At 36.2% G+C, this 13,656-nt stretch overlaps 2 protein-coding genes across 2 annotated transcripts; one reads left to right on the forward strand and one right to left on the reverse strand.

Annotated features, from left to right (window-relative positions):
- Window positions 1-1,234: 1,234 nt before the first annotated feature.
- On the reverse strand, window positions 1,235-1,727 carry LOC111797453 (chaperone protein dnaJ 11, chloroplastic). The gene has a single exon (XM_023680447.2). The coding sequence runs from the start codon at window positions 1,677-1,679 to the stop codon at window positions 1,299-1,301; it is 381 nt and encodes a 126-aa protein (XP_023536215.2). The 5' UTR covers window positions 1,680-1,727; the 3' UTR covers window positions 1,235-1,298.
- Window positions 1,728-8,059: 6,332 nt separating this feature from the next.
- Window positions 8,060-12,873, forward strand: LOC111797668 (putative galactinol--sucrose galactosyltransferase 1). Its single transcript, XM_023680746.2, has 11 exons — window positions 8,060-8,429; window positions 8,513-8,763; window positions 10,276-10,366; window positions 10,444-10,492; window positions 10,590-10,681; window positions 10,749-10,856; window positions 10,936-11,481; window positions 11,549-11,690; window positions 11,778-11,845; window positions 11,923-12,057; window positions 12,129-12,873. Exons 1-11 carry the CDS (start codon window positions 8,239-8,241, stop codon window positions 12,718-12,720), a joined length of 2,265 nt encoding a protein of 754 aa, XP_023536514.2. The 5' UTR covers window positions 8,060-8,238; the 3' UTR covers window positions 12,721-12,873.
- The last annotated feature ends 783 nt before the right edge of the window (window positions 12,874-13,656 follow it).

Consider the following 13,656-nt stretch of genomic DNA (forward strand, 5'->3'; position numbering starts at 1 on the left):
TTCAATAAATTATAATATATTACTTAAAAATAAATAATTAAAAAATATGTAATATATAATATACAAATAAAAGATTTAAAAGAAAATATAAATTAATAAAAATACCTAATACTTCATAAAATAAAATAAAATACTTTTAAACTTTTAAAAGTTATAAAAATCTTTAAAAATATCTTATGACGAGATTGAGCCCCCACCTCGAGTTCACATGCTTCGGTGGGATGATTTTTACGAAAATATCCCAACCCCTTTTCGTTCAACTTAGGTGGAACAATCTAAACTCTCGACAGAATATAAAAGAGGTTTTTTTTTTCATTACCGATGACAAATATTCGCTGGAATCAGACCTGCTATTAATGCAGGTATTTTCGAGGATATGCAGCTCAAATTAAAGCCAGGAAACAAGTCCGCAAATCAAAATTGGAATTGGCTCAATTTGTCGAATTGGCTCAATTCCCTTTTGATCGATAAAGCTACCCATAATCAATTAGCAGGAGGTCAACCATTATGAGTCGTTCAAACAATCTCAATCAGCCCGTCTCACGAAGAACAGATAATGACTATTTATACCGAAACGAATGGTTATCTTGATTCATTAGAAATTGAGTTACGTACTTACGTAAAAACGAATAAACTTGAAGGTGACGGAAGAAGATAATGAAGTGATTCCGCAATTGAATCAGACTCAGGACCATTAATACTTTAAAAAACACTCTTAAACTTTTAATAATGTTCGAGAATTACATTAAACTTTAAAAAGTTATATTAATACCCTCCAAATTTTTAAAAAGTTTATTGTCGTCAATATAATTTTTTTAATATTATTTTTAAAAGTTATAGATAATATTATTTTTGTATTTTAAAAAATAGTATTTTTTAAATTTAAAAAAAAAAATAAGAATATTAATAAAAATTGAAAAAAATTGTATTTTCTTTTCCGTTTCCCATCGCCAGTGCGGCCTAGACCGCGAAAAATTCCTCCAATACGAAGAACATTCAAACAATTTCTGTACAGAAATCAAAATCATCACAAATCAACACCAAATCCCTACCATCACTGATCCGTTTCCCATCGCCAGTGCGGCCTAGACCGCGAAAAATTCCTCCAATACGAAGAACATTCAAACAATTTCTATACAGAAATCAAAATCATCACAAATCAACACCAAATCCCTACCATCACTGATCCGTTTCCCATCGCCAGTGCGGCCTAGACCGCGAAAAATTCCTCCAATACGAAGAACATTCAAACTATTTCTGTACAGAAATCAAAATCATCACAAATCAACACCAAATCCCTACCAGCACTGATCCGTTTCCCATCGCCGGTGCGGCCTAGACCGCGATCGAAGAAACGGCCGTCTCGTAAAAGAAGCCAAAGCGAGGTCGTATTGAGCCCTAGTTTCCGGATCCGAAAGCGTCTCGTACGCACTGTGAATCTCGAGGAAACTGCATCCATCACCATAATCATCATCATCAGAAGAAGAATCGCACTCCGATCTTCTCGTGGAATCTGGATGGTAAATCTTGGCCAGACTCCGGTAGGCGTTCTTGATCTCGATGGAGGAGGCGTTGTTCTTGACGCGGAGAACATCGTAGAAACTGGCTTGAGAGCGGCGCGATCCGGTGGCGAGCGGGAGAGAGGCCATCGGGAATGCGAAGAGCTTGGCGGCGGACATGGATGGGAATGGGGAATTTGTTAAGGAATGGCGATAATGGCGATTAAAATGGGGCTCTGTCGATTATTTATTTATTTATTATTATTTTCAATTTTGTTTGGGAGATTTTTCCAAGGTGTCGAGTAAATTAGAATTAAAGTTTGCTGACGTGGAATGGAGTGGATAGTGTGCTGACGTGGAATTGGAATTTATTTCTTCCTCTAAATTAATAAAAATGACTTTGAAGTTTACTTTTAATTCTTTTTAAGTTTTTTAAAAATATTTTGAGTTTCACTAATAAAATAAATATGCTTAATTTAAAAAAAAAAATATATTAAAACAACCTCTTAACTTTTTAAAAAAATTAAAAAACACTAATTTTTTTTTATATTTTTTAAATTTTTATAGATATTTTTAAAATATAGTAATAACGAAAAATATTTTTAATTTTTTAATTTTTTTCCAAAGAGAATTAATTAATTTTTTTAAAATTTAAGAATATTTTCTAAATATTATTACTAGTAGATATATTTTTAAACAAAATATTGACCCTCCAAAACTAATGGTAATAATATTTTTTTAAATTTTAAAAAATTTTAGTGATATTTTTATTAATCTATAAAAATTTTAATCCGATGTGGTATAAATTTGATTTTCTTTTTAAAATTATATATATATATATATATATATATATATATATATATATATATATATATATATATATTTGCTAGAAAAGGACAATTATGCATGATTTATTTACAACTATTTTCACCCATAAATAAATATATTCCAGCAAAATAATAATAATAATAAATATATTTTATGAGTTCGAGAATCTACTTCCAATTTTAGAATATATTACCAATAAAAATTAAAGAGGGGATTATATTTATAACTAAAAACATTTTTTTAAAATAAAAATAAATAAATAAAAAGTCTTAATTATTTGGAAATTTTAGTGAGGGTGGAAAGTCCCTGTCCACGTGGAACACGTGACGTGTCAGGCCTTCTAGAAGTAAATCCAAATCTACATTTGTTGGAACAAATCAATTGTACTCCAAGTTTGCAAAATGTGGGCCCCACATCCTTCTAGAAGCGGGCCCACTATTTCCCCTTTAAAATAACTATTTTAATCCCTTTTTTTTTCTATCTAATTTTAATTTGTCAAAAAAAAAAAAAAAAAAAAATTATAAAGACCAAAAATATTTTTTTTTATTTTTTTAAAATTACAGAATAAATTTTAAATTTTAGATACCAAAATAAAATTTAAATATTTATTTAATTAGTGTCTAAATATATTTTTTGTTTAATATTATATATATCTTAATAAAAATTAAACTATGGTTAATTGGATATTAATTGTATAATTTTTTAAAAATTCATACAAATTTAGTAATTCTTTTATCTTATCCACTTAGGAAAAAGGTGACATCCCAACAAATTAATGGTTTCCAATTTTTTCTTTTCATTTATAAAATTAAAATGGCAAAAAATATAAAAGGAAATTTAATTAGATAGAGTTTTTTATTTTTTCAAATTAAAATAACATTCTAAAATATTGAAATTAAAGATTTAATTAAAAATCCCTTTTCTCTAAAAACTTTAAATTAATTTAAAATTAACGTATGAAAATAGATTTAAAAATATTTTATTAAAAATATTATAATTTTTGTAACCCATCATCGTTAAACAATTAACCACAGTTACCAAATAAATACGACACGACGGTCGGATGGTAAAAAATTAGAGTAATTAGAATTTAGGGAGAATAAAAATATAAATTACAAAATTAATATTTTATTTTATATTTAAAATGCGTGAAATAAAAATTCGATAAATAAATATTATACATATGTAAAAAATTTCATGGTTGATTTGATTAAATTTAAAATTTAGGTTAAATTTTGCTATTTACCTAAAAGCCCTTGTCTGATTGGATTCGTGGGCCGGCCCAATCCGTCGATTTCCTGGGCCGGCCCATTATGGAATACTTTAATTAATTACTTTTTTTTTTTTTTTTTTTTTTTTTTTTTTTTTTTTTGTAGGGTATTATCTTCATAAATTCTCACAATATAAATACTACTTTAATCTCAATCTACAAATATATTTTTTTAATTAAATATTTGAGTTTTATTAATGAATTTTGTCTTTAAACTTTTATAATAGCATTTAAAATTACATTTTTTTTATTCATAATTTAAAATTGTTGTATGATATTTTTTTAATATACTTTAAGTCGACATACTCGATGATGGAGAAGAGGTCGGAGAAATATTATTATTTCTAACTAACTCAACAACCTAGATATATGATTAGTTACCGGAATAATTATGCAACTGTGAAATCTCATATCAGTTGGAGAGGAACGAAATATTGGGGTGGAAACCTCCCCCGAGCATATGCGTTTTAAAATCGTGAGACTGACGATTATACGTAATGGGTTAAAGCAGACAATATCTATTAGTGGCGGACTTGGGTTGTTACAAATGATATTATAAGGGTGTGGAAACCTCTCTCTAACAGCATGTTTTAAACCCGTGAAGCTAATAACGATACGTAACGTGCTAAAGCAGACCATATTTGTTAGCGGTGGACTTTAGTTGTTACAACATCGATACCAACTTCAAACACGTTTTAAAACCGTGAGGCTAACAACGATACATAACGGGCTAAAACGGATCATATTTGCTAGCGGTGACCTTTGACTGATACAACAATACCAACTCCAAGCTTAGAAATGTCGTGTTTTAGTAATCCATATTTTGAAGTTTTTTTAAAAAATTTAAATTAATTTAATTTTTTGAGCTACTTTGTTATTTATTAAGTTTTATTTATTTATTATTATTATTTAAAAACAAAATTTCACTCACATAATTAGTTATACCAAACATAATATTTATTTTTTATTTTTAAAAAACTCAATTTTATTTTTGGAAAGTTATTCCAAATTGATTCTTTAAAAAAATAAATAAATAATAATAATAATTAAGATGGAATAGAGTGGAGAATAATATTTTTTAAAAAATAAGAAAAATTAATTTTATTTTAAAAGTTAACTTTTTTATTATAAAGTTATTCTAAACCCGATTCTATCGAGAATAATATATTTTCTGAAAGAGATTAATGAATCAATAACATCTCAGAGTAACGCTTTTGGACGAACACGTTTTATTTCAACTACCAACCATTTTATCATATAACTTAATTTAATTATCTTCGAATAAACTATTTTAATATAATTGTATAAACTTTTAGCCGTAAATAATTAGTTTAATAATTAAATGGTCAAACCTTTATTTATGATTTTAAGTTTTGATTTTGCACCGGCTTAGATTTTTTTTTTTTTTTCTCAACCAGGCATCTCGCTTGACCTCGAGTATTCCATTCGTATACAACAACCTTAATCGCACAAGTCTTAGATCATTAAGTCAGCTATCGGTACCTGATTGAGTCTTGACCCCGATCAAATTTTGGACCAATTTACCCTTTATACTACCTAAAAACGAGATTATATAATTGTATCGTTCGTGTATCTTATGTCAAGAAGGTGCGCCGTCTTTTTCGGTGGCTCGATCATAAAAACTTCATGGTTAAGCGTGCTTTAGTTCTTAGAAATTTTCGTTACTTTTAGATAATTTTTTAATTAATTTTGTGTCGAATGTTATTAATCTACTCGATATTTTTTAAAATTCACGAAGTTAGAAAATAAAATTGAAAGTTTAGGGTTTTATTAGACATGAATTCAAATTTATATTTATTAAATCATTTTGATTTAATTTCTTTTAATATATCATAAAACTATTACACATAATGATTAACATTTTTAATAATTATAATAATTATTTAAACTCCATAATTTTAAACATTTGACTAAGGGTTTCTACAGGTTCGGTTGAGAGTTTTTTTTACGACCAACCGAAAATTTTGAGTTGGTTGGCTTGGTGATATGAGTAACTCGAATAGAGTTCACAACCGAACCGAACCGAACCCTCTATTTTCAAGTCGGGTTCGATTGTCGGGTTATTTTTATTATTATTAATATTTAAAAAAATCATACTTATCTACCATACATGTTACATTAATAACTAAAATCTCATCAAATTTTGAGTTGGTTGGGTTGGTGACATGAGTAACCCGAATAGAGTTCACAACCCAACCGAACCGAACCCTCTATTTTCAAGTCGGGTTCGATTGTCGGGTTATTTTTATTATTATTAATATTTAAAAGATCATACTTATCTACAATATACGTTACGTTAATAACTAAAATCTCATAAAATTCAAATGTCAAATATTTTTATATTCATAATAATCTTAAAAGTAAGGTAGGGTTCCATTGTAACCCTATTTTCGGGTCCCGAAAAAAAAAAATCAACTCATGAACTAACTCGAAGTTTCAAATTTTCCAAAAACCGACCCAATTCAAACAAAAAAAAAAAATCTAACCCAGTCGAATATTTATGGTTTGGGTTGAATGGTCCGGTTTGGTCGGGTTCTCAAAGCATATAAACACCCTAACATCGTACTATAGAATAAACCTACTTTTTTTCAAATTATTTATTCTTATATTCTTTAAACCTATCGTTATTAAATTTGAAATTTTAATAGATCCTCTTTAAAATTGACATAACTTTTAAAGTACTTTTTGATAATTTTATTTATTTATTTATTTTAAATCATGATCGTTCGTATTTCGTGGGTAATATCATTTCTCGAATATTTGTAACTCATAAGTTTCGAGCACGTGGCTATAAATCACGACCCGACAAACCGCTAAAAAAAGAATTTTTTCTATTTAATATAGAAAATCGTAGTAAAACATTTAATTGAGTCTAAATCTTCTACCTACTTTTTTTTAAATTTTATTTTTTAAAATTTCTTTATTTTTTATTTTTAATTTTAAATATTAAAATATTTTTGAGCCTACTATTTATTTTAATTTAGAATAAAAATGATCGATAATTTATTTTATTGTATTAAAAATAAAGGAATAAAGTGGACACAAAATAAAAATTTATAACTAAAATTTAAATTTCAAATATAAATAACTTTTCTGGTCGATAGCGAGACACTCCATGTATACAAAGTGTACACGAATAAGTTGGGAGAAATCTTTTGAACCAATTCAAAATTTTGAGTTGGTCGAGTTGGTGACTCGAGTAACTCGAGTAAAGTTCACAACTCAACCAAATCTTATGTTTTTCGAATAGGTTGGGTTGATAACCAGAGTAACTTAAATAGAATTTGCAGCCAACCCGACCCAACCCAACCCTCTAGTTTCAAGTAAGTTGGGGTTGATGTCTTGAACAAGTTAAATAGAATTCACAACCTAACCCAACCCTCTATTTTTTAGTTTGTTGGGGTTGGGTCCATGTCTTGAACAACTTAAATAAAATTCACAACTCAACCCAACTCAACCCTCTATTTTTTAGTTTGTTGGGTTGGGCCGATGACTCGAACAACTTAAATAGAATTCACAATCCAACCCAACCCAACCCAACCCTCTATTTTTTAGTTTGTTGGGGTTGAGCCCGATGTATGGAACAACTTAAATAGAATTCACAACCCAACCCAACCCAACCCAACCCAACCCTTTATTTTTTAGTTTGTTGGGTTGGGCCGATGACTCGAACAACTTAAATAGAATTCACAATCCAACCCAACCCAACCCAACCCAACCCAACCCTCTATTTTTTAGTTTGTCGGGGTTGAGCCCGATGTATGTAACAACTTAAATAGAATTCACAATCCAACCCAACCCAACCCAACCCTCTATTTTTTAGTTTGTTGGGTTGGGCCGATGATTCGAACAACTTAAATAGAATTCACAATCCAACCCAACCCAACCCAACCCTCTACTTTTTAGTTTGTTGGATTGGGTCGATGTCTCGAACAATTTAAATAGAATTTACAAGTCCAACCCAACCCAACTCTCTATTTTTTAAGTTGGTTGGGGTTGGGTCGAGGTCTGGAACAACTTAAATAAAATTTCAAACACATCCCAACCTTCTATTTTTCAATTAATTTTGTAATTTTTTAAATAATTTTAATAATACTGTTAAAATTAATTTCAATTAATTTTTGAAATCAGTTTAAAATATTTTTCAAAGTTTTGAAATTAACGTTAACAATATTATTGAAATTATAAAAAATAACTTTTTTATTATTAAATTAGTATTTAAAAATTAAAAAATATATATTTTTATATTATTTAACCACGTGAAAACTAATTAAAAAACATTATTTTCTGAAAAAAAAAAAAAAAAACATTATTTTATTTTTGATCTTTTACGAGGAGACGGACGGTTGTGATTCATCCGATTTCTACAGCTACTCATATGAATGACAACTCCCTTCAAGAACATGCCCCTGTTCCAATTCTTCATTTTTCTTCTTCTTCTTCTTCAATGGATTTCCTTAATTTCTGCTATAAATACCCCATTTCCATGGCGTCTTCCATCAACCCTTTTCCCCATTTCTTCATTCCTCTCTGTTTTTCCCGCTTTCCCGCGGTGGTTCTTGTTCTTCCGGTGGTGGGTTTTCGCCGGATTTTCCTCCGGTGTAGGCTGAGAAGAACAGCATGACGGTTGGTGCTGGAATCACTTTGTCCAATGGGGATTTCACGGTGTTGGGAAATCCTGTTTTGTCTGATGTTCGTACTAATATCACTGTCTCGCCGGCGCCTGGCGGCGGCGTGATGAACGGCGCCTTCATCGGAGTGAAATCTGATCAGACTGGTTGCCGGAGAGTTTTCCCTGTTGGGAAACTGATGTATGTTTGTTCTTTTTGTTCTTGCAATTGATTTTAGGTTAAATTAGAATCTGGGAATGTGAAATTTTGTGTTGGATTTGCAGTGGGTTGAGATTCATGTGTGGTTTTCGATTCAAATTGTGGTGGATGACTCAAAGAATGGGGAATTCCGGCAAGGAAATTCCGGTCGAGACTCAGTTTCTGGTGGTTGAAGTATGTAACGGCTCTAATATCGCCGGAAATAAAGAGGAGGGAGCCGCCGTGTACACTGTGTTTCTTCCTATACTTGAAGGCGATTTCAGAGCTGTTCTTCAGGGAAATGAGAATAATGAGCTCGAAATCTGCTTGGAAAGTGGTAAGACGTTTCTACTAGGGAAAAGTTTGCACACATTTATAAAAACTGTTTGGTTCTACTCCTGAACCGATATGGGATCTCACAATCCACCCTCCTTCTGGCCCAGCATCCTCGCTGACACTCGTTCCCTTCTTTAATCGATGTGGGACTCCTCAATCTACCCTCTTGAAGCCCAACGTCCTTGTGGCACCACCGCTTCGTGTTCGCCCCTTGGGGCCCAACTTTCTCACTGGCACTAGTTCCCTTCTTCAATCGATGTGGGACCTCTCAATATAAAGCTTAGCGTCGCCACCGCTTCGTGTTCGCCCCTTGGGGCCCAACTTACTCACTGGCACTAGTTCCCTTCTTCATCGATGTGGGACCTCTCGATATAAAGCTTAGCGTCATTGCTGACACATGGCCTTGTGTCCACCTCCTTTGGGGCCAGGGTCTTTGCTGGCACACCGCTTTGTGTCCACCCCTTTCGGGGCCCAGCGTCCTTGCTGTTGCACCGCTTTGTGTCCACCCCCTTCAGGGCCAATGTCTTTGCTGATACACTACTTTGTGTCTCTACCCCTTCGGGGCCCAGCGTCCTTGCTGGCACACCGCTTTGTGTCCCCCCCCCCTTCAGGGCCCAGCGTTCTTGTTGTCGCACTGCTTTGTGTCTATCCCCTTCAGGGCCAGCGTCCTTGCTGACATGCCGCCTCGTGTCCACTCCTTTCTGGGCCCGGTGTCTTTGCTGGCACACCGCTTTGTGTCCACCCCTTTTTGGGGCCAGCGTCCTTGCTATCGCACCGCTTTGTGTCTACCCTTTCAGGGCCCAGCATCCTTGCTGTTGCACCACTTTGTGTCCACCCCCTTCCGGGCCAACGTCTTTGCTTATACACTACTTTGTGTCTACCCCTTCGGGGCCTAGCGTCCTTGCTGGCACACCGCTTTGTGTCCACCCCTTTCGGGGCCCAGCGTTCTTGCTGTCGCACCGCTTTGTGTCCACCCCCTTCAGGGCCAGCGTACTTGCTGATGACATGCTGCCTCGTGTCCACCCCCTTCTGGGCCCAGTGTCTTTGCTGGCACACCGCTTTGTGTCCACCCCTTTCTGGGGTCAGCGTCCTTGCTATCGCACTGCTTTGTGTCCACCCCTTCAGGGCCCAGTATCCTTGCTGATACACTGCTTTGTGTCCACCCTCTTCCGGGCGAACGTCCTTGCTGGCACACCGCCTCGTGTCTATCCCATTCGGGACTCAGCCTTTTCGCTGGCACATCCCCGGGTATCTAGCTCTGATACCATTTATAACAGCCCAATCCAAACCCACTACTTTGGACTTTCCATTTCAGACTTCTCAACGTTTTTAAAACAAGCCGTGAGCATAACAGTTACAAATTCAAAATCAACACTAAAAACTTAAAAGAACCCATGATCTTTCAAGAACAAGAACATCAAAATCTATATGCACATGAGCATTGAACTGGATAAGATCTTATGATTGTTCTAACTGTTCTTCTAATGGCACCTGAATCTTTGGTTGGTTGCAGGAGATCCTGCTGTAGATGGGTTCGAGGGTAGCCATTTAGTCTTTGTGGCTGCTGGATCAGACCCATTTGATACCATTACATATGCAGTGAAGTAAGCTTTTGATACTCATTTTCATGTTCAATTCTGGATCATATCCATTTGAAACCATTACAATCATCATTATATAGGTCTGTTGAGAATCATTTGCAAACCTTTGCTCATCGTGAGCGGAAGAAGGTATTTCCTTCGTCCCGTAGAACACGTTTCCTCGATTCGAGCTCTCGATCGCTTACAATCAGTATTGTTTAGCTAGTGTATGTTTGATGGTTGGCAGGTGCCTGATATTTTGAACTGGTTCGGCTGGTGCACATGGAACGCTTTCTACACCGAGGTCGACTCGGACGGGGTGAAGCACGGACTCGAGAGGTAGTTTTTGACACGACCCGACATATTCCTCAGCTGAGCTGAAGTTTACTGACACTGAATTTTGCAGCTTAGAGAAAGGGGGAATTCCTCCCAAGTTTGTGATTATTGATGATGGATGGCAAACAGTTAGAAAGGAGGCTACTAGCACTGATTGCAAAGATGCTAACCCGACTATGTACGTCGTTTATGTCGAATGATGTTCGGTTTTCTTCGTTAATCGACTGTTGGTTGGGCTAACTCGATTGTATATTCAGCTTTGAAGACAGGTTAACGAACATAAAAGAGAATTACAAGTTTCAGAAAGATGGTAAAAAGGGCGAGCGAGTCGAGAATCCTGAGCTCGGTCTCCAGCATATCGTGTCGTACTTGAAAGAGAAGCACGCAACGAAGTATGTCTATGTTTGGCATGCCATGGCAGGCTACTGGGGTGGTGTGAGTTCTGGAGTTAAAGAGATGGAACGATACGAGCCTGAGCTTGCATATCCCGTTGCGTCTCCTGGGGTCGAGTCGAGCGAGCCGTGTGATGCTTTGAATAGCATCACGAAAACTGGACTTGGTCTTGTGAATCCTGAAAAAGTTTTTGATTTATACAATGAACAACACTCTTATCTTGCATCTGCTGGTGTCGACGGAGTTAAAGTCGATGCTCAAAGCATTCTTGAGACGCTCGGGGCAGGCCATGGTGGAAGAGTTAAACTTACTAGAAAGTATCACCAGGCGCTCGAGGCATCGGTTTCCCGAAACTTTCGTGATAACGGGATCATTTCGAGCATGAGTCACAATACCGACAGTTTATACAGGTGATCTTTGTTTTCCATGTTTGATAATCATGTATGCTCAATGGTTTGATGTTTACGATTTCCTCAGTTCGAAGCGGAACGCTGTTATCCGAACGTCGGACGATTTCTGGCCGAAAGATCCGGCAACTCACACGACCCACATAGCAGCAGTTGCTTACAATTCCCTATTTCTTGGAGAGTTTATGCAGCCAGATTGGGATATGTTCCATGTACGAACAAGTTATCATTCGAGTGTCGGTTTTTTCGTTTACTCGATGAAATGTTAGAGTCTAACCCGAAAACGTTCTTGATTTCAGAGTGTTCATCCTATGGCGGAGTATCACGGAGCAGCCCGTGCCGTGGGAGGATGTGCTATATATGTCAGGTATGATTTCTCAAAACCGTCTTATGACTTCAAACGACAGATTCAGAGAGCTAAGCTCGGTCACCATGATTGTACAGTGACAAGCCCGGTCAACACGACTTCGATCTTTTGAAGAAGCTCGTGCTCCCTGATGGCTCTGTCCTGAGAGCTAAGCTCCCCGGACGACCGACGAAGGATTGCCTATTTACAGATCCTGCTCGAGATGGAAAAAGGTTCGTCGAAGTTTACATTCGACGCGTCGATATAAGCAGGATTGTAGTCTAAACCATTTCTAACTTTGCAGTCTATTGAAGATTTGGAATTTGAATGATCATTCCGGAGTTCTTGGAGTGTTTAATTGCCAAGGAGCGGGATGGTGCAAGTACGAAAAGAAGAACCTCATTCACGACGAAAATCCCGACACGATCACGGGGGTTATTCGAGCAAAAGATGTTAGTTATCTATCGAAGATTGCAGGTGATTCTTTGACCGAGGATGCCGTGATATTCTCCCATCTTCGAGGAGAAGTTGTCTACCTACCACGGGATGCGTCGATGCCGATAACCTTGAAACCTCGGGAATACGATGTCTTTACCGTTGTTCCCGTCAAGGAACTGGCCAATGGTGTCAAGTTTGCTCCTATAGGTTTAATCAAGATGTTCAACTCGGGCGGAGCTGTGAAAGAATTGAACCATCGACTTGGAAGTTCGAATGTATCATTGAAAGTTCGTGGTTCGGGGCCACTCGGGGCGTACTCCTCGAGCAAACCAAAGCGGGTGGCGGTCGACTCGGAGGACGTAGAGTTCATATTTGATGAGGCGACTGGTTTGATCACTGTTGACTTGAGGGTGCCAGAGAAAGAGTTGTATCTTTGGGACATTGGCATTGAACTATGAGAACGGATTTCATGAGGATCTGTTTTTATTTTCTTTTTCTTTTGTAAATGGGAATAATTCTACGTCGGTGTAACAACCTAAGTTTACCTCTAGCAGATATTATCCGTCACTTTTAGCTTGAGTTATAAACGTTTACACGTGCTATTTGGGTCACTAAGTTGAGTTATGAAGTATGGAGTTAATAAGTCGGTGTAACAGCCTAAGTCCACTGCTAGCCGATATTGTCCGCTTTTGCCTGTTACATATCAACATCAGCCTCACGATTTTAAAACGTGTCTGTTAGGGAGAGGTTTATATGCCCGTATAAGGAATACGTCGTTCCCCTCTCCAACCGATGTGAGATCTCGGTTGGATCTCACAATCCACTCCCCTTGGAGGCTCAACATCTTCGCTGGCACACCGCCCAGTGTCTGGCTTTGATACCATTTGTAACAGCCCAAACCCCCGCTAGTAGATATTGTTCGACGTCCGCTTTTGCCTGTTACATATTCACGTCAGCCTCACGATTTTAAAACGTGTCTGTTAGGAAGAGGTTTCTATGCCCGTATAAAGAATGTGTTGTTCCCCTCTCCAATTGATGTGGGATCTCGGTTGGATCTCACAATCCATTCCCCTTGGAAGCTCAACATTTTCGTTAGCACACCGCCTAGTGTCTGGCTCTGATACCATTTGTAACAACCCAAACCCCTGCTAGTAGATATTGTTGGCGTCCGCTTTTGCCTGTTACATATCAACGTCAGCCTCACAGTTTTAAAACGTGTCTGTTAGGGAGAGTTTTCCATGCCCATATAAGGAATGCGTCGTTCCCCTCTCCAATCGATGTGGGATCTCGGTTGGATCTCACAAGTCACTCCCCCTGGAGGGTCAACATTTTTGCTGGCACACCGCCCAGTGTTTGACTCTGATACCATTTGAAACAGCTCAAACCCCCGCTAG

This window comes from Cucurbita pepo, chromosome 6 (genome assembly GCF_057944985.1).
Source record: "Cucurbita pepo subsp. pepo isolate OVF chromosome 6, ASM5794498v1, whole genome shotgun sequence".
Taxonomy (NCBI): domain Eukaryota; kingdom Viridiplantae; phylum Streptophyta; class Magnoliopsida; order Cucurbitales; family Cucurbitaceae; genus Cucurbita; species Cucurbita pepo.

Excerpts from the sequence above, each read along its gene's own strand:
- LOC111797668 (XM_023680746.2), top strand. The coding sequence starts at position 8,239 with ATGACGGTTGGTGCTGGAATCACTTTGTCCAATGGGGATTTCACGGTG. Across the intron at positions 10,682-10,748 it reads GTGAAGCACGGACTCGAGAG|CTTAGAGAAAGGGGGAATTC; the intron begins GTAGTTTTTGAC and ends TGAATTTTGCAG. Across the intron at positions 11,482-11,548 it reads AATACCGACAGTTTATACAG|TTCGAAGCGGAACGCTGTTA; the intron begins GTGATCTTTGTT and ends CGATTTCCTCAG.
- LOC111797453 (XM_023680447.2), bottom strand. The coding sequence starts at position 1,679 with ATGTCCGCCGCCAAGCTCTTCGCATTCCCGATGGCCTCTCTCCCGCTC.